The 20,989-nt window shown below is 29.7% G+C and overlaps 2 protein-coding genes across 2 annotated transcripts in view; one reads left to right on the top strand and one right to left on the bottom strand.

Annotated features, from left to right (window-relative positions):
- Positions 1 to 7,412, bottom strand: part of LOC107452365 (histone deacetylase 8) — a 21,852-nt gene extending 14,440 nt beyond the window's left edge. The window contains exons 1-4 of the mRNA XM_016068827.4: positions 7,092 to 7,412; positions 4,481 to 4,679; positions 2,343 to 2,484; positions 232 to 344 (exon numbers count right to left, since the gene is read on the bottom strand). Coding sequence (XP_015924313.1) covers positions 232 to 344; positions 2,343 to 2,484; positions 4,481 to 4,679; positions 7,092 to 7,244 — 607 coding nt within the window. The 5' untranslated portion in view covers positions 7,245 to 7,412. The remainder of the gene's footprint in view (positions 1 to 231; positions 345 to 2,342; positions 2,485 to 4,480; positions 4,680 to 7,091) is intronic.
- LOC107452366 (uncharacterized) lies at positions 7,368 to 20,989 on the top strand. The gene is made up of 5 exons (XM_016068828.4): positions 7,368 to 7,525; positions 9,707 to 9,903; positions 12,722 to 12,901; positions 18,472 to 18,607; positions 20,540 to 20,989. Exons 1-5 carry the CDS (start codon positions 7,507 to 7,509, stop codon positions 20,635 to 20,637), a joined length of 630 nt encoding a protein of 209 aa, XP_015924314.1. The 5' UTR covers positions 7,368 to 7,506; the 3' UTR covers positions 20,638 to 20,989.

Genomic DNA, 20,989 nt, shown 5'->3' with positions numbered 1-20,989 from the left:
CTATAGCAAAGCATGTTAACAGAACCAAAGAAACTTTCCACATTGGTGTGCATTCACAGAATGAAGAGGCATAAAGGTTTTCTGAATTCGTTTATAGATTAAGATGTCACTGAATACAATCTGAAACATGAAAAAAATAAAAACAAAGAAATAAAGTTTAAAAGGTGATGAAAACCCGCCTAGAAAGTAATAATCTAAGTATTGAATTTTTAGTGAAATATACACACTTACCATCACCATGATGTAAATCTAGATCAATATACAAAACTCTCTTGTATTTTTGCAATAGCTGCAATATCCCCAATACTATATCATTTACGTAACAAAATCCATCAGCTTGGTCCCTAAAATTAACAATTGAAAATCAATGAATCCATTAAATTAGAAATGAAAATATTCATTTTTAACATTTCACTTTCCAGAAACTTACATTAATGATATAATATACACAGCTCAGGGTAAAAAATATTAAATTTAATAACTTATATAGCACTCAATATAAGAGGGGGGGGGAACCCAACATATTTTATGAAGCATAATAGTAATTTTCTGCTAACTATTGTGCAACACATAAATATTTTTATACATAAGGAATTCAATAATCAATGAATGGTAATAAAAAAGTAAAACTCTATGATATTAACAACTAAAATGACTTTACTGAAATATTTTCTGTTCATGAGTAACACCTAGAAACAATCAATTTTTAGCATAAATCGTAGATACGTAAATTAAAATTAATAACTTAGTTAACTGTCAAGATAAAATGTCGAAAAGATTTTATGAAACTACATTTTTGCAAACAGTTGAGTACAATATAGACCGTTTCACACCCAGGGAACCTTAAGCATTTTTAATAAATAATAGCGTAAAATAAACTACAAAAACTATACAACACTAATAACAATAACAAAATATTTTCTGTCTCTGATTATATAACATTTTCTGTCAGCAGAATTGTATTAATTCCAGCTATGAAAATTAAAATTAATAACTTACAGAACTATCAACATAAAAAGAAAATAATTCCAATAGATTTTATGAAATATATTGGTAATTTGCTATAATAATAATCAATAAAAGGAAATAAAATACAAAAATTAAATATCACTTGTACATTACATGAATACAAAAATGATATTAATACAAAAGTTATAAAAAGCAATAAAATAAAATAAATGTGTGTTTGTCTTCAACTTTGTCTCAACAAACACACATTTCTTTTATTTTATTGCTTTTTATTATTTTTTCCTGGTTTAAATGTTTGCTAGAATTTCTAAATTAAAATAAAACAAATTTGGTTTCAGCTGCTTTAGGCGCTTTTCCATTTCGATCTAATGTTTTAATTGTAATTTACTTCTTTTTCTCTTTTGTTTTTGTAAATTGGATTCATTTTCTGATTAGATTACAAAAGTTTATTGATTCACTATACTATAATTTTAAATTCATAATTTTGAACAGTTAAAGATTTCAAGTTAATTTCTGTTGATTTTTACAGATCCTTAGAAAAATATATATAGTTCGCGAATTTTCATGATAACAAAAAAAAAAATTTTTTTAACCTACTTTTGAAATAAAAATTTTGAAGTTATTTAAGAATTCAAACTGATCACTCCCATTATTTTTATTTACTTAATCAGGGTGCGTAGCCAAATCTTTCAACAAAAAATAAGCACCTTTTAAGTACTTTTTAAGCACAATACATATTAACAAAATGAAAAATAGTTCTCAAAGACTTCACATGATCATGATTAAATAAATAGTTTCTGACATAGAACTTTTTTCTTGATTACATTAGCCATTATAAAATGATCAAGATATTTTTTGGTTCGATATGAAAGAGGGGAAAATGAATCCTGAAATTGAGAATATCTTGAAAAATGCAGCAGAGTTGCACATGAGAGTGCTAGAATCTCACCGAACCCAGCTCAGTAGAGTTGATGCACATGCGGACTTGCAAGTATTTCATCAAACATGTAAAATGAATGGTGGTTTCATACGCTATGGATCGATGCTATGCCGAAAAGGATTGTGGTTGAATGAATTGTAAAAAGGTTGAATAGAACAATCTAAAAAGCACGCTTTTGCATAATACATGGCGAAAATCGACAAGGTAAAGGAAAAAATCTCATTTCCGGAAAGGGAAAATCAAGCACTTTTTAAAACCACCCAATGAAAAAAACACCTTTAAGGGCTTGTAAAAAACGAGAATAAAAAAAAAGCATGTTTAAGCACTTTTTAAAAACGCTACGCACCATGCTAATGTTTGAATTTATTATTTAACAGTACAACACGTAACATTTTCAAACAAATGCTACGTAATTTTATAAGAATGAATTTACTTTTTAGCGTGATGCCATCCTCCGCCCCAGTTAACAGCAATTTGATAGTTTCTACCGAGAAGAGCTTTTGCGGCTGTGACTGTGGCTCCTCCAATCATTGATGCAGCATCAAATATGTTGGGAATGAAAGGACAATCATAACCTGTAAAAATTATTAAGATATGCGTTGTAATAAATGTAAAATTTCGAAATAAACAAAGAGAATAAAAATTATTTTGTTTTTATAATCACTATCTATTTAGCGCAAAAAAATTCAAAAGGTGACTAATTTAAATCAAGCTAGTTGTTTTGACACACAACTGACCCAACATACACTGGATCATACACTCGGTTGTTTTGACCTTTTTGGGCAGTCACGTATAGTTTGTCTAAAGTAAGAAGAAATTTTAGTTGCAGTATTATTGTTAGGTAATATTAAGTATTTTCTTTCCTTTTTTTTTGTTGAAATTTTGTTAGTTTTGATCGTCAAACGTGAAAAGAATTTTAAAAAATTGATAAAAATGAAAAAATGCTATGTTTAATATTTTACTTTAGAGCCGATCTTTGTGGATGACTTTTTGATGGAACTAACCTGCATTCGTGTTGGGAAGAGCGATTCCACTCCGTTTCCCCTCCTTGTAACGAGAGAGTCACTACTTCCTCTCAATGAGAGGCTCCCTCGGTAAGTTCTTTGCTTTGAGCAGAATTTGCATTAACCACCACTGGGATTCGAATGTGGGTCTCCTCATTGGGAGTATTGAACGTTCTATCCTCTTAGCCACTCAATGCTTAATACATATGGCTCAATGCTTTATATATATATACAAGGTCTGGCTATTAATTTCCAGGACTCATGGAATAACTCAGAAGAAAAAAAAGTTAAACACATAGCCATTTAATATTATTCGAAGTAATCCCCATCAGCCGTAATACACGTCTGTGCTCGGCTGTACAAATTTCGGAAAGAAGTTTTAAAGTCCACTTTTGGAATGCTCTTTATTAGTGACGTTACAGTTTTCGTGAAGGCTTCGACCTCCTGAAATCTTGTTTCCTTCAGTGAATTTTTCTGCTTAAGAAACAGGAAAAAGTGTGTGCTAGGTCTGGCGAGTATGGTGGATGCTGCGACTCAACGACACCATGCTGATCTGAGAATCGCCTCCCAGTCAAACGCAATGTGTGTTCGCGAACTTTTTCAATTGCTTCCGGCTTGTGCGCGAACTGTGTGCGGATCATCTTCCACGCTTTCGCGTTCAAAAGCGTTTAAACCATTCAAAAGTTCTTGAGCGAGATAATGCTTACTTGCCATAAACTTGTTTTAACAATTCGTAGGTTTCTGCAGCTGTTTTGCCCAATTTGAAGTAAAATTTAATGTTAATTCTTTGCTCCATTTCACTTCGACAACAGGAATTTAAGAGCTCCGTTTTAATGCGCCTTTCCACGAGAACCACTCACTTCAGAATGGCGCCGATTGCACTGCACATGCGCAAGAAAACACTGTTCAATATGCAATCATTAGCGCCATATTCCGGCTTTTCTTTCTCCTACAGTTACCTCAGTCCTGGAAATTAATAGCCGGACCTTGTATATGACCGTGGTTGAACAGCCAACCCAATTTTTGGGTTTATGATTACTAATGTTCAACTCCAAAGTCTTGTAATTTTAAGTCCAAGCCAGAAGACGTGGGAATTCCTGGATCAAGTATTGGAGGACTTTTGATGAAAAGTCCTCCAAGGAAGGAAAGGAAGACCACGAAAACCTCTCACAGTTAGCCTGACGGCAAGCGGACTCTAATCCATGATACGTCTACCACTGAGAATATTTTATGTCAGCACTGTGGTTGGTGCAAGCCGGATGCAGAATTCGTATTGACCAGACATCACCGGGATAGAACCCCGTTCACCTCATTGAAAAGCGAACACTCTATCCCCTGAGGCATCGGGGCTCTGACTGAATGCTTTATCTATACTTTGTAAAAAAACTCTATTTCTATTGACTATTATAAAATGCCTCAATAACTGAGGCTGCTAAAACTTTAACCATGCCACTGATTTCCTCCAGCCTTTGTTATACCTTTATGAGGCCCATCCTTTCCTCAAACAAGATAACACGAAACCCCAAAGGAATCAAACAAAAAGGCTATCAATAAAATAAGTATTTACCTATGCCATATTTTTCTAGTTCTTCCTCTTCTTCATCTAGAACTTCCTCTTCAGTCATATCATTAATTTTACATAAAAACTCAATGTATTCTTCAGAGTGAAAAGATTTTAATTCTTCTTTTGTAGCCACAGTGGGTGGGATCACAGTAACATTTTTAAGCAAATCGTAAGCTCTAATCAGGTTATGAGTCACTGTAACCTGAAAAAATTTACAAAAAAATCGAAATGGTTAACATACGTTACATGCCTTTACAAAACATGTAAAAATAAATGCAAAATTTTCGTTTAAATTTTTTAGTATCTGTTAGATATTAAAAATGTATGCCTATGCATTTCATCACCTTTGCACTTGCCACTCCATTTTTTATCGTTGTCTGAATCAAAGACTGAATCTAGAGAAACAAGGGTTTTTACTTTGAAGAACTTCAAACAAGGCAGTTCAACTGTGCAAGCTCTCTCATGAGCTATTTATTCTTGTTTAGACAGCAGTGCAACAGTCACATTAATTTTTTCATGCATATAGTTTATTTTTTCATTTTTGATTAATAAATGTATTATCAAAATGAAACAGTCCACCTAGTAATATATACAAAGCACAGTATCTATAATTTATTTTTTAAAAGAAAAATTGTGTATTGATATTTTTCTGTATGGTATGGATCCACAACCTGTGGCTCAGTGCAAGATACAAGTCAATTGTGCCTCTTATCCTCCAGCCAAACACACGTATAAACTACATAACTAGCATAACATATTAAAATAAGAAACAAAATTAGCATAACAAAAAATGTTCTTCACATTTATTGTAGTTTTTTTAATGTAACAGGATGTGTCGCCTAATTTTTCAACAACAAAAAGCACAGTTTAAGTACTTTTTAAACACTCAAAAAATATTTTTAACCACTTTCCAAAAAAAAAAAATCATCAGAGCTGTTATAAAAATTATTTTCTTCTACCCTTTAAAGTTCTTAATTTATAAACATAAAATCAATAAAATTCAAAAATAATTTCAGAAACTTTACATAATCATGATAAAATAAACTAATTTCTGATAAATATTGCATAGAAAATTGTGAAAATCATGCATTTTTTTGTAGTTTAGAACAGGGTTGGGTTTTTGCCATCAAAAACTGGTTTTTGACATGACAGTGATAAAAACCGTGTTTTTACAGGTAAAAGCTGTCATAAACCTACTGTTTTCTTTAATTTATGGCATATAGCGGACAATATATTATTTTCACTTAATTGCCTTTATGAATGAATGTTGTAAACAATTGCTATTGATTTTGCAACTATATACATGCATTCTTAGAGAAGGATATACATTCATGCAGAAATATTGTAATATACTTATTGAAAATAGTGATACTTGCTTTTATCATTATAGCTTGATTTGCAAAGGATTCAAAAATTTGCATTTCTTAATTGTTAGAAATAAACAAACAAACAAAAAAGCTTGGAACTATTAATAAATTCAAGAACTAAAAAGAAGAATTTAAAATTTGGCATTTCTTAAATATTAGAAATAAGCTAAACAAAACTTTCAAAACTTGTAACTACTAACAAACTCTAAGTCAAGAATGACTTGACATTCTTCAGTAATGTAATATGACAAACAAAATGATGCTTGGAAATGTTGAAAATTTTGTTTAGTATCCTAATATTTTACTTCAAATAGTATGATTTGATATAATCATGTTGGGAAAATGCAAAAATCTGTTCTTAAATATCTTTTAACAACTTTTTTTCTAATTTTATTGCCCAAAAATGAATTAATTTTAAATCATAAGCATTTAAACTCAAATTAAAATACAGTTTTATCAAAACTATGGGTTTTTGACAGAGGGTTTTTTGACATGACGGTAAAAACCATGGTATAAACCACAAAAAACCATCATGTGTCAAAAACTTGCCAACCCTGGTTTAGAAGGACAATCAATAAGGCAAAGAAAAAATCTCTTTTTAAAAGATAGAAAATTAAGCACTTTTAAAAACCCTGAATAAAAAAAGCACCTTTAAGGGCTTTTGAAAAACGTAAATCAAAATTAAGAACTTTTTAAAAGTGCTAATCACTTTGTAAAATATACAGATTATAACAACAAAATTCTAATGTTTAGGAAAAATTAACATGCTAGTTTGATTCATATTTAGTCTGTTTTCACATTTCTTTAATTGAAAATTTTCAATATATTTTTATATTTTATGGTATATATATAACATTTATGGGGATATTTCTGACTCGTGATCTGCTACGCCAACGACAAACGCCTAATTTATTATAAACGGTAAAATTAAAAATAAAAAAAAAAATACATGTAGAGGTTTGCCCAGGGATGGGCCATGATTGATACACTTGGAATTGGTCCCTTTCTGCGATGTTTCTCATGATTATTTTACTAGACTCAGAACCTTATTGTGAAAATTGCAAAACTTAAAAGTAACATTAAATGTAGCAAATCGCAGTAGCGGTATAAAGTTGATTAAGAAATATCAATGTTACGCAAGATGAATGAGAATGTAGAAAATCAATTTGTACTAAAGTACGCGTTGAAATAAAAATTAACTAGAATAGATTTCATAACCTAGGAAAATAAAATCTTTAACAACATACCGCTCCATACAATCTTGGATGTTTATTTAAATGCATCTCGAATTCGGAACTATGAATATAAGCAACATTTGGAATAGGTATATCTTGTTGTATGGCTGAATCGACCGAAAGAGGAGAGTTTGAAGCATTATCTTCATATTCATCTCCTTCCATAATCTAACAGTTTTTAATTTCTCTTTTCGAATTCCTTTATTTACATGAATAGCTCGTCTGCTTTAATGCAATTCCTTACGTTTCCTGTTTTTTATTTCTGCTTAGCTCAAACGATCGTGAAAATTCATAGAAAATATTAACAATAATTGCTTACAGCTTACTGGGTTTAAAATTGATTGATATTGATGTTATTGATGATTGTTTGTTAACTTGAACTTGTTGACATTGTGGATTTGTGGTTTTATATAACTAAATTAAAATAATGGCTTTGGTAACCAATAGTAAGTACCGCTAAATATTAATTGAAACGTTTAATATTTTAGGAAAGTTAAAATGATTTTTTTTCTAAATGTCTTATTCTTTTAAATTAAGAGTTAAGCGTTTTGTAAGCCCGATATTTTTATTTTGTTTTTCTCTAATCAAAAATATAGTATTTTTTTCTTCTTTAAACTAATATATTTCTTATTAGATGTGGTTTATAAATCGAATCTTTCTAATATTCTTTGACTGTCAGAGAACATAAAATTATGACGCACTGATAGTTTTTGTTTTCATTACTTACTTTTAGTTTTATAATTATTATAATATATTTTTTATTATTATTCAGATTCGTTTTCTCTGCATAGCAGACTTTGTCATTAAAACATACCATGTCTTACTTTTATTCGTTCTGTTTTTTCAGTGTAAATTTTTTCTGTTCAGAGCTCAGTATTAAATTATATTTTGCTCCATGATGTGCAAACTCTATGGAACAAAAATTGAACTAACCAGTTTTATGCTCTTTAATTATAGTTGTATAATCATTTCTATTGTTTAAAAAAGAAGGGGATATTTCTGCATCGTGATCTATCTTGCCAACTACATTCGCCAAGGTATCAAGGTTTTAAACTTGCAAATTTTTTTATAAAAAAACGTGTAGATGTTTGCCCTGGGGTGATTATGAGTTATACCTTTCGAGTTGATCCCTTTCTATTATGTTTTTTTTTAGTTTCTTGCAGGCTTCTGCCTGAAAGTTGCCAAGACTTGTCAATTATTCTGCCACAGATACGAAAATCGCCCCGTTACGTGTTTTACTATTCGAGTGTGTCCCTTTCTGTGATGTTTTTTTTCTGTTTTTTTTTTTTTTTCAGTTTTCATGTTCTTTTTCCAACAAAATTTCACTGCGATATATGATATTTACCATTCATAACTACCCTTATTATTTTCACCTGGAGGTTAAAGAAGGGGGTTTAGAGGATGGCTATAACTACAATTTTATGCCTAAACTTGAAAAAGCCTGCCATCCAATATCATATTAATTGTAGTGTTTACATCATATTGCACATTCTTTCAATTTAACTTTAAAAGAAACAAACGAATTGGGACAACTCCGCAAACACTTTATGATGTAATGAAATAACAAATGGTGATATTTTACACAAATAAAGGATAACACTCAAAACATGGTAAACCTTATGCTTTGTTTCTGTCATGATATTAATTTTCTTAAACTTATTTATGGCCAGACTTTGATAAGAGTGCTTAAAAGGTGCTCATTTTTTGTTGAAAGCTTTGGCTGCGCACCCTGATAGATGTAGATTTGGAAAACCTAAAAACCTTCATAAAAAATCTTTAAGAATTGGAATTCATGGTAACATTTAAAAGTTACCAAAAAAGAAAGGCTTTTTCAAGATGTGTGGTGATCTGGACAAGTAAACAAAAAAAAAATTCAATGTAATGAAAAAAGTTAAGGAAATATTGAAATTTCTTTGTAAAAATGGCCAAACTTTGATAAGAATGCTTAAAAAGTACTTAAAAGGTGCTCATTTCTTGTTGAGAGATTTGGCTACGCACCCTGATAGATCTAGATTTGGAAAACCTAAAAAACTTCATAAAAAATCTTTAAGAATTGGAATTCATGGTAACATTTAAAAGTTATCAAAAAAGAAAGGCTTTTTCAAGATGTGTGGTGATCTGGACAAGTAAACAAAAAAAAAAAAAATTCAATATAATGAAAAAAGTTAAGGAAATATTTAAATTTCTTTGTAAAAAATTGAAATTATTCATTACAATTTGAAATTTTTTTTAAAATCAATAAACAAAATTCTCAATCTTATTTTTTTAATTTTACAGAGGAAAAGTATTTTAGCCCACTCTAAACCTTCCTTGTACAATTTTTTCTTTCTTTCCTAATTTAGTTTTTGATTAGAAAAGCACTTTTAGTCAAGTGTATTTCTCTATTTTATGGGTGTAGTAAAAAATATTATACTTCTGCATTATAGGCAAGGGTTTGTTCTGACTTTTAGTGAGAGGTCCTATTTTTATAAAAAAAAAAATCTACTCATAATTTTGTGAACTTCTGAAAATTAAGTCCTGTTTTTGAAAATTTGTGAAAAATCTCCCAAACCAGCCAGTCTGCCCTGACTTTCTGCAAAAATTTCTATTTATTTTTGTAAAATTTAACTATTTTTGTATTATTTTAGTTATGAAGGGCAGTTTTGGGAAACAGATATTTTCCAGAGCTCTAAGTGTGAGTTGTGTAAATGCTCAAAGTACGTCAGTACAGCAAGCTGACTCTGTACCAGTGAAGAGAGGTCCTTATTCTCCATTTCAAAATACCACAAATAAGTTGGAATATGCTCTTGCTAGAGTAGATGATCTATTGAACTGGGCTCGAAAGGTAAATAAGACTTTTAAAACTTTAATTATTGAAACTGTGTATTTTGGATACATTTGAGATAAAGAAACAAAGATTCGTTAACAATGGTCCATTGGTCCAGAAACACTTAAATTAAACTTAGATCACAGTAAAATAGTCCCCCTATAACCAATTATTCCCTGGTATATCAACCATCATCCTATTAGTGAACATTATATGTTTTTTACATTATAATTTTTTTACTTGAATTCACTTTATTAACTTTTTTTAGTATATATAGGTCATTCTCATGAAAACTGTCATTTTCAGTTCTTAAAATCCCCCCCAAAAAAAGCAAATGCAAAAGTTCTGAAACGTTTTATATTAATAGATATATGTAATGGCATTATAGGAAACAATATATATCCTTTAAATTATGCTTAATACTTAAATAAATTAATTAAGTTCACTATTTAAAAAATCAGAGAATGACATTAATGGTGAGGGAATGATATTTTATTTGAATACAGGTTTGTTTTGTTTTTTTAACTTCAAAAATTACAGCTGTCTCAAGTTTGAAAGTGATAACATACTAAGCATATTTTATCTATATACAGTCGGACCTCTATTTAACGAAGTCGTTAAATCTCGATAATAAGTTTGTTATGTGGAAAATTCGTTAAATAGAAAACCACCTTTCGAATTACTTAAACGACACAAAACAGGTTTTAAATTCATAAACACTAGATATAATTAAAATAGCAATTGATGTACCTTTATCTTGTAAACTAGTATTTACTATTTATTTTATAAATCTTAACCATAAAAGAAATCTGTTTGGTAAGCAAGAATAGAGCAAAAGATTATCCAGTGTTACACTAACATGCTACATACATTTTCAACTAAAAAAAGCTAAATTTATGTTTAAAATTATAGCTGCATTTATTATAGAAGTAATTTTAAACATGCATTACCACACGTGTTGATAAGTTTAATTGCTACTGATGAAATCGGTTAATTTTGTCTGAGTTTTTCATTTGAAATGCAAACAAAAAGAGAAAGGTATTTCACTGCTTTCTCCAAAAGTTAAATGGCTTCAAAAATCAATTCAAGGTCTTTCCCCCATAAAATGTGTTAAAAATGTTCTGAAATATTTTGGGAAATAAGGAAAGTGGATCTCAAAGAGAAGTTTGTTAAATAGAAAATTCTCTTCTCTATTTGGAAGTTATTTTACGAAGAAATTTCCAAAATATTCTTGGTTCCTCAAAAAAATTTGCAAAATGGAATTTTGTTAAATAGAAGTCTGATTGTATTATAATTTAGTTTTACAATTTTACCAGTTTTTTACATGTTTGTGAAATAGAGTTAGCTGCCATGATTGTTGGCCTTGGAATGGGTGATAGGGTTCTTCTTTTGATGTCTGTTTTTGTGTAGATATGTATATCATTTGGAAATGGCCATTTCCATTTCCTTACACTTATTGAAACCATTGCATCAATTGTTAGTACATTTTTTGAATGTAAGATCTTTACTTCTCTGGGGTATAAAATTTGTTCATACTCAACTAGAACTTAATTTCCCATTTTGAACTTCTCTGTATTTTGTTTTTTGCTAGCACATAATGGAACAGAGATTATAGACTCAAACTCATTTGCAATTCCCAAATTATAATGTTCACACAAAATTGATGCATCACATGCAAAACATTAGAGAGAAAGTGAAAATTCAATATATTATACTTTGAACTGTATGGAACTTGAAGATCTTTCATAGTGCCAGTGAATAATTTAATTTTTGCCTCTATTAATTTATTACATTTTTTTATATCTTCATTTGTACTAAGCAATTTTCTTTTAACCCCTTAATGATCGGTTAATTTTCAAGAAAACGGTTATAAAAGTGCCTATGTTTTTGGCTTTTGTATTTGTATTGCGCATTTAGTTAGTGCTGACATCTAGTTTAAAATAAACTAACTATCTACAATTACCTTAAAAATATCCTGGTACTGCCATCTGGTGTATAAAATGAGAAATAAAATGTTTTCCGGGCAAAAGAAATGAATTATTCTTATTAGAGCTTAACTACTGAACACTCCGACCTGGAAATATCAGGGGAGCGAGAAGGAAGGGGTTAATACAGAAACAAGTGTCTCATAATTATGCGCATCTTTTCCTTCTGCCACCTTCCGATCTGATGTTCTTTTCATAACAACTCCAATTCCACCGGGGGTTCCTTTTCCACGTCCGGATTCACTATAGTTCCAAGAAAAGTTTCGAATAAGCTGTGTTATATGTTGTGATATCAGATAAAACATTTTTCTGTTTCTATATTGCACTGGTGGCCATTAACCTAAGAACATGTTTTACTTCATTTGTACTCAAAACTACTTGATAATTGGCCCACTTTTTGACTTGAAACAAACTTGAGTGATGACTTCCTCATCATCATACTCTTTATAAATCGTCATTTTATCTTGACAACAAGGACATTTCCTGGGCAAACAACTGTTTCAGTTGGAATCATAAGTTCTTACTTTTATTAAGCATGTTGATGACTTATATTCATAAACATTAACTGTGATAGCTTTTTTCCCCCATCAAGTTAGAGCGTTTTTTTTTTTTTTTCTTTTTTTGACTGAAAATAAGGTACTATTAAAAATCTAGAAATTTAGTGTCTAGTATATAAAATTTGCCGATTCCTATGCATACTAGATAGTTAAACTTTTACTGTATTTTCGTTACTTAAAATCTGTGAAAAGAGCAATCATGTAATAGGGATTAAAAGATCTGATTCGAGTTTTTTGTTTGTAATTTAACTTTTGTTTTTTACAGTTTTCTTAAGTTATTTAAATTTTTTGCAGAATTCTTTGTGGCCCATGACTTTTGGACTAGCGTGCTGTGCTGTGGAAATGATGCACATGGCTGCCCCTCGATACGATATGGACAGATTTGGGGTTGTTTTTAGAGCTAGTCCGAGGCAATCAGATGTTATAATTGTTGCTGGAACACTCACCAACAAAATGGCTCCAGCATTAAGGAAGGTAATTTCATTTTGTACAGTGTATCTACCACTACAAAAATACAATTCCAATTCACTAGCATATAAAACATGTTAACTCAATTCTATGTTGGGATACCTTTTCATAGATGAAGGTTGACATTGTCGATAACTACACTTCCCACATTGGTGACCCGGACGTGATGTGAACACATCTACTTTGGCAGAAACGTCCTGTACGATTTGAACACGCCTACTTCATTGGATGGTCCACATTGAACAGTTGACTTACTACTTGTGACTGTGACATTATCCACCTCTTCGCGCTGTTGTTACTCAGTCTCGATCACACGCAACGTATACTCAACTGCTAAAGGCAACACAGGAAAAATCTCAGCTCTCACGATCAGCAAAAATAGGGTGATCTTAATACAGATCTCCCGACTTCTCACAAAACAGAAATTAATCAAATAGCGGTATCTCATTCATTGAATTCTATCACAGATAAAATTCTGGTAGGGGAATACTGTAGTGTATCTACCACTACAAGAATTCCAATTCACTAGTATATAAGACATGTTAACTCGATTCTATGGTGGGGTACCTTTTCATAGAGGAAGGTTGACATTATCGATAACTACTCTTCCCACAACACTGAGCAAACAGTTTTTTAAAAATGGGCTTCAGAAGAAAAAAAAACATTTGGTTCTAGAGCCACTCAATGACGTCTGTTTAAACTATCAAAAGTCATATAATAAAAACTGTTGCGACTTTGGCAACTGTTGGAAATAGTTTTTTAAAGTAAGCAAAGATCAAATCAGAAAGGAAAAAAAAGTAATAATAATAATTAAGGTCAATTTCTTATAATAATGTTTTCTTATTAGTGAAATAGCTTTTAATAAACTAGAACTTTGGTATGATAAAATATAATAAAGAAATTGAAAGTAAGCAGAGCCTAACTTTCTCTTTCATGAATAAAGATACTTTTTCATTTGATGTGAAGCATCATTAACAGTGCAGACATTCTGAAGAAAATCACATTAAAAAATAAGTTTCAAATAATCAAAAAATAATAATGATGATGATAATATTATGCAAAGAACAGAATAGTGCATTTTTAATGCAAACATTTATAATTAAAATCTAAACAAAAGTTGCCTGATAATGATCACTATTAAAATTCAGTGTCATTAATATTCAGAGTATATTCCTCATAAGTTTCTCTCTATATATGTATAAAGAGAGAGAGAGAGAAATTTGTTTAGTGTTTTTGAACACTCTATTCCTAGGTTCCAAAATTGTGTGCAATTATTGCATGTAATAACCAAAAAAATTTTACAAATTACATATTTATTCCTACATTTTTTGGCATACGGTGATGAAAAACACTAATTTCCGTTTGTAATTTATTGGTGCTTCCATTTTGTCCAATCCCTGTCTATATATATATATATATTTATTTATATTTAAGAAAATAGTAATATTAAAGGTATAGGTACTTCATATCTTATTTCATTTAGCAATATTGCATTCAGAGCCATTTTTTGTCAGGTGGGGAGTTTTTGAATTTTTTTTTTTTTTTTTTTGCGGAAAATAAATTTCACGACCTTCTTTGAACTATTACCAAGTTGAATAACATTTGGTCCCTTAGTTTTCCTCTTATGACCATTTCAAAGTAGAACTGTAATTATAACCACCCTGTATGTGTGTGTGCGTACATATATGTAACATAAAAAGCTTTAATTAATCTTTTTATATTATTCCTTTTCTGTAAATCCTTTTCTTAATTTAAAATTCAAATCCAAGCGCTTTCTCACACTTTTAAATTCACATCCTCTCATTTAATCTATTTTTGGCTCAAGTATGCATTAAATAAAATTAAGACATTTTTCCCTTTGCTCTTTGTGGGAATCGTGCGACCTTTTTTATAAACCAATTACAATTACTAAGATTTCCCTTATTCCCTGAAACGAGACATTTTACGGATTTTCTTTTCAAAAATTTCCCCCAACTTATATCGAGGAGCGCAACAATTTCGTGTACAATTTGATAAACATGCTCTGTCTAATAATTAATAAATAAATTTTGTACCCTCCTTCCCTGCCTAAGACCTGTTTTTATCCTTCCACTTGGCAACGACGTTGATATATATATATATATATATATATATATGTGTGTGTGTATATATATATATATATATACAGAGCCGGATTATACCTTTAGTAGGCCCTAGGCATAGCCGTTTTTAGGCCCTCCCCTCCTTCCCCCACTCCTCCCCTCTTTTCAAAATATATGCTAAAATTTTCTTGCATATTTTTTTTTTACATTTTTATTAATATGGATTTTAATTTACGAATTTGTTTATTGAACTTTATCTGCAATACCGACATACTGCCGATATCGCAGTTGATATCGATATTACCATTATGATTAGTTCGATCGATAACTATGTAAACACTTCACATCAACAATACAACAACAAACCAGCAAAGAAAACAGTGAAATTGATAGTGAGATTAATTACAAGAAATATTTATACAGTAGAGAACCAATTATCTGGGATGCTCGGGACCATCGCTGTCCCGGATGTCTGAATTTCCCAGTTTTCTGGATCGACCAAAAAGTGTCATTAATCAATGTTTTATCGAACCCGAATTACAAGGAAATTACACAAAAATTTGTCAGAATCTGAGATTAAACTAAAAGCGCAAAATTTGGTGAAAATTAACTCATCCGATTTAGAGAAAAACTTTGTAGATGAATTTTTACTATTTTCAAATTTATATGAACATAAATCTGCACAAGAAATGTTGAAGGCTCAAATTAAAGATAAACTTGTGAATACTTTTCCTAACGTTCACATTGCATTTCTCCAGATTAAAATTGATAAAACATTATTTGCGTTCAACAATGAATCAAGATCATTTGGCATCGCTCGCACTTATGTCTATTGAATACGACATTTTGCGTAGTTTGGAATTCGACAGCATAATACAAGATTTCGTTGAATCCAAAAATCGAAAAAAAGTAAGATCATAAGATTCTGCAAAATAATTTATTACCAAAAAATATTATATTTTTATTTGTATCTTCATAATTTTGTGCAAAATACACTTGTTGTTTTTAAAGCTAAATTATTTTTGTCAACAAATTTTTTTCTCCCAAGTTTTTCGTAGGCCCTAGGCACGTGCCTAGTGTGCCTATAGGTTAATCCGGCCCTGTATATATATATATATATATATATATATATATCAACTTACGCATAACAACAGGGGTAGTCAACTTTAAAAAAGAAATTTGTTATTTTTTATTGTTTAAAAAGTGTCCAGAAACAAGTATTTAGTTGTAAGACTGCATATCACTAAATGATGTCTTAATTATTCCTTAGAAGCACAAGATCAGTATCAATTAAAATTTTCAGAATAACTTTGTTATTTAGATTATAAATTTTTTTTAGCAAAGTTTGATAAATTAAATATTGTATAATGTACTATATCAAATGATTTTTTTTTATTTACAATGATTTTTTTTTAATTGAAATATACAGTGATGATTTATTTCATTTAATAATGTTTCAATATTTATTTTAAAAAGTTTTAGTAATTTCAAAAAAAGCTGTTAATGTATTTTCAAAAAAAAAAACTTTAAAATGTCCCATTTTTTCCTTTAAAAAAAATAACAAACTTTGCTAGTATTATACCTTACAAACATCAGATCATTTGAGTAATCATTGTTTACTCATTATTTGTGAAATCCATATTGTTAGTTGACCACTTTATGTTTATAAAGTTATTGAATTACTTTGAGTTTTCTGGCTTCACAATTGCCCTATATTCAAAAACTTGAAACATATTTTTATGAACAGTTTTCATTTAAACCAAATTGTTTCCCACTTAACACTGAGTTCTTATTCTTTATTTACTGTCAATAATATTCACTTGTAATAACAACTTTCTTTAAAAACTTTTCACTCATTCTTTTATTATCATTATTTATTTTTTTTGAATTTTGTCAAAAATATCTTAATGGCTTCACATTACATTCTTTTGCGATCGAAAAAGATATGGTCGTTTCCATTTTTTGACTTTTTATTTCTTTACAAAAGAAAACTATTTTTAAAAAATAACCAAATTTTTCTATTTTGTAATATTATTGCTCTTTTGATTGTTCTTTAATAATTGTTATTATGAGTTATTTACATTGTGATAGAATGAAAATGTAACTGTTGTATGGAAATACTACAAAAAATCGAAAGTTGTGCATTCATGAAAAATTCATTATTTTATTAGATCTATATGTTCTTATAGACATTAATATTTGTTAAATTCTAGCAGGTTGCAACTTACTGCTTTCAAAAAGTAGTCCTTTATTTTTGAACCAAAACTCCTATTATCTTTTGTTTACTCATAAAACTGTATTAATTTAATTCATTGCTACTGAATTTTTACAGTTTTTTTAGTTTAATAAAAAAATTCTCCTGGTTTTTAGTATACTTAAAAAAATTTAAAACATTAAAAATTCTAAAAAAATATCAAAGTAATTATTTTTTAATTGTCTTAATTATTGTTTAAAATTAAAGTAATATTTACTACTAATGATGAAATGATAGTCAAATGGAAAATAAATTTTAAAAAAAATACTTTTTCATGCATAATAACTTGTTTGAATGTTTTCCTTTTTTTCACAGTCATTAATTCAAAATTATTAATTTAAGAAGCAATTTTTGTTTTGTATTGTAACATATATTGCAGTTTTTTTTAATTACAATTTAATGTTAATTCAAAAACTAAGAACCTCATTACACACATTTGATTTGTAGTGTAATATAATTTTTTGTGTTTCTTTTTCTTTTCATTGATTTTTAAAGCTTTCCTCTGTTTTTATACGACTGTCAAACTCCCGCTATAGTGAACCATCAAGGGACCGAAATTTGGGTTCACTATACCGGGGAGTTCGTTATATCCATACTGCAAACAATTTTAACTAATTTTTCCGAACTGTTCCCTTTTGTTACACATTAGTTAAGTAAATGACTGATAAAAAAAATACAAAAATGTTTCAAAATTAATATGTAGTAACAAAAAAATGTGTTAACTTTTATTTTTCGTAACTCTTCGTCATGCGTACAAAAAATTTAGGGATGGAAAACAGAGATAGAAAAAGCAAACAAGAAAAATTGCTTATGGCTACATTCCGCTCAATAGATGGTTTTAAATATCGGGATATGTATTTTTTTGTAGAAATTTAAAAATTACCAAAAAATGAAGAGAAAAAAATCAGTTGAAGACAAAAAAAGGTTCATAATCTCTTTCCTCTCTTTTTTTGGTTCTCTATAACCACAAAAAATAATATTATTTGTGTATAGCAAGGCACGGGAGCGAACATTTCCTTCACTATATCCAGGAGTTCTCTATAAACCATGTTCACTACAGCTGGGTTTGACTGTATATACTATGCTAGAATTGGCTTAAAATGTCTAATGTTTTTTTTTTTAAATCTACTGAATTTTTTTTCCTTTTGTATTATCTGGTATATATTTCAGTGAAACTACAATTACATAATCATTACCTTTTTCTTTAAAGCATGTCTGTATTGTATGTTTTTTATTTGTAGATTTATGATCAGATGCCAGAGCCAAGATGGGTTATTTCAATGGGGAGTTGTGCAAATGGAGGCGGGTATTACCATTACTCCTACGCAGTTGTTAGGGGCTGTGACCGCATTATACCTGTTGATATTTATGTGCCTGGTAATTATTTTCCTTTATAATTTTTTTATAAAAAAAATATTATTGAATGTATATGTAAATTTCCTGAATTTTATTTTAAAAGTTTTTTTGCAGATTTATGTTTTGTTTTGTTGCTAATTATTAACTACCCATCTATATCAAGTAATGTAACTGAACAACATTACTTGATATAGATCAATATAGAACAACAACTCAAATGTCTGGTAAACTCTTAGATCAGTCATTGGAGAAATAATTCACTGTGATAGAGGACTTATTGGTAGAGCAAATTTGTGTTACATGGAAAGGAAAACCACAAAAACTTTCTGCAATTAACTGAATGACAAGGGTACTCTAGCCTATGATTTGTCTACCACTGGGGATATTTTATCGCGGTACTCAGATGGGTTGAGTCCGGTGAACAGTATATGCATTGTCTAGTTATTGGCAGCACTAACCTAATATATTTCAGATTTAAATTTCTAAGTTTATACAGTGAAACCTGCAGGGAAGACCACCTCCATGTAGCGACCACCTCTATTTATGACTACTTTTGGGAGGCACAGAATTTTTCTGATAGGTGCGTAGCATTTTTAAAAAGTGCTTAAAGGCGCTTTTTTCATTGGGTGTTTTTAAAAAGTGCTTAGTTTTCCCTTTTCAGAAATGGAATTTGTTTCCTTTACTCTGTCGATTTTTGCCAGATATTATGCAAAAACGTGCTTTTCACATTGTTCTATTCAACGTTTTCACAATTCATTCAACCACAACCCATTTCGACAATCCACCACAATCCAACCGTCGGTCCATAGTATATGAAAGCGTCAATCATTTTGCATGTTTAAAGAAATACTTGCGAGTCCGTGCGAGCGTCTACTGAGCTGGGTTCGGTGAGATTATTGCACTATCATGTGCAACTCTGCTCCATTTTGCAAGATATTCTCAAATTCAGACTTCATTTTCCACCCCCTGATATCGAACCGAATAATCTCTCGATCATTTTATAATGGCTAATATAATCAAGAAAAGAGTTCTTTGTCAAAAACTAGTTATTTTATAATAATCAAGTAAAGTCTTTGAAAATTATTTTGCATTTTGTTTATGTATATAGTGCTTAAAGATATTTTTTAAATGCTTAAAAAGTACTTAAAAGGTGCTTATTTTTTGTTTTAAGATTTGGCTATGCACCTTATAAAACCTTTAGGAGAGACCATTAAAACTTCTCCTAGCAACTGGGCAAACATCTGCACCCAATGCGAAAATAGTCGAATAAGGAAACATGAAAAAAAATATCCGCACAAAAAATATTAACAAACCAAATAAGTAGAATAAAATGTATTCAAAATATTTGTGTAGGGCTCTTATTTAGAGAGCTCTTTTTGATGATTCAACCTCATGTTGTAGTCAGAGGGCACTAAAAAGAGTTGAAAGTTAAGTTATAAAAAGAAAAAGTTATTTTAGAAAAAACAAGCATCTCAAACAAACAAAACTCTTCTTATCTTTTAAAGCTAATAAATTTTTTTGGCATAAAACTAAATGCAAACTTAAGCGAAAAACATAATTTTTTATTTATTAAAAATATTTCTATTAATCATAATTGGTAAATTTGTTTTTACACGTAATTGGGATCATTTTTATAGATGCTAAATTTTATTCTTCGTTCCGTCTTTTTATGGCGCCAACAAAAATGACACAGACTGAAATTAAGATCATTTGCAAAAATATCATGCACCTTTGAGAACTATTTTGAAGTCAATGGAGGTAAACTCTAACAACAACCAAACTCCATCAACGAGCATTTTACTTTGGAACGGAGAAGTTTAACTGGAGTAACATAAAAATAAATGAAATTTAACATTTTTAACCTGAATGAATTGAATCCTAACATTTTTTTCATAAATTAGTTTTTATTACCAAGAATTTTTCTTTGCAAATAAAGTTTTTTTTTAATTCTAGGTTGTCCACCAACTGCAGAAGCACTTCTTTATGGTGTGTTGCAGCTTCAGAAAAAAATCAAGAGAATGAACCAAGTACAGATGTGGTATAGAAAATAAATTGCCAGCCATCGGCATTTGTAGTTTCTTGTAGTTTGTAAATAGCTATTAATGGAGTGGAGGGTAACATAACTCTCACGAATCATATGTTTAAAATATAAATATTTCTGTTGATAAAATGGAATTTAGTTTGTTTAAATTGTTTCCAAAATTCCTGTTCTCTAATACATTTTCTACTCCTCAATGCAATGTTTTATAACTTCTATCCTGTTCAAACAAAAGTTCAGTTTGATTGAGTTAATTTAGAAAATATCTTTTATACTTTCTAATAATTTAAACTAAGTGAATTTGTAAAGTAACCTGACTGAAACAGTTTGTTCAGTTTAAATGAAATAAATTTATTCATAAAACA

This window comes from Parasteatoda tepidariorum, chromosome 9 (assembly GCF_982258835.1).
Source record: "Parasteatoda tepidariorum strain Cologne lab strain chromosome 9, Ptep-v5.0, whole genome shotgun sequence".
Lineage (NCBI taxonomy): Eukaryota > Metazoa > Arthropoda > Arachnida > Araneae > Theridiidae > Parasteatoda > Parasteatoda tepidariorum.
The sequence above is the reverse complement of the archived record's forward strand: the minus strand, read 5'-3'. Positions and strand labels throughout refer to the sequence as shown.

Bases quoted from the DNA above. Each gene is read 5' to 3' on its own strand.
- LOC107452366 (XM_016068828.4), top strand. The intron at 12,902-18,471 runs GTAATTTCATTT...TTTTATTTGTAG, and splicing joins TGGCTCCAGCATTAAGGAAG to ATTTATGATCAGATGCCAGA. The intron at 18,608-20,539 runs GTAATTATTTTC...TTTTAATTCTAG, and splicing joins TGTTGATATTTATGTGCCTG to GTTGTCCACCAACTGCAGAA.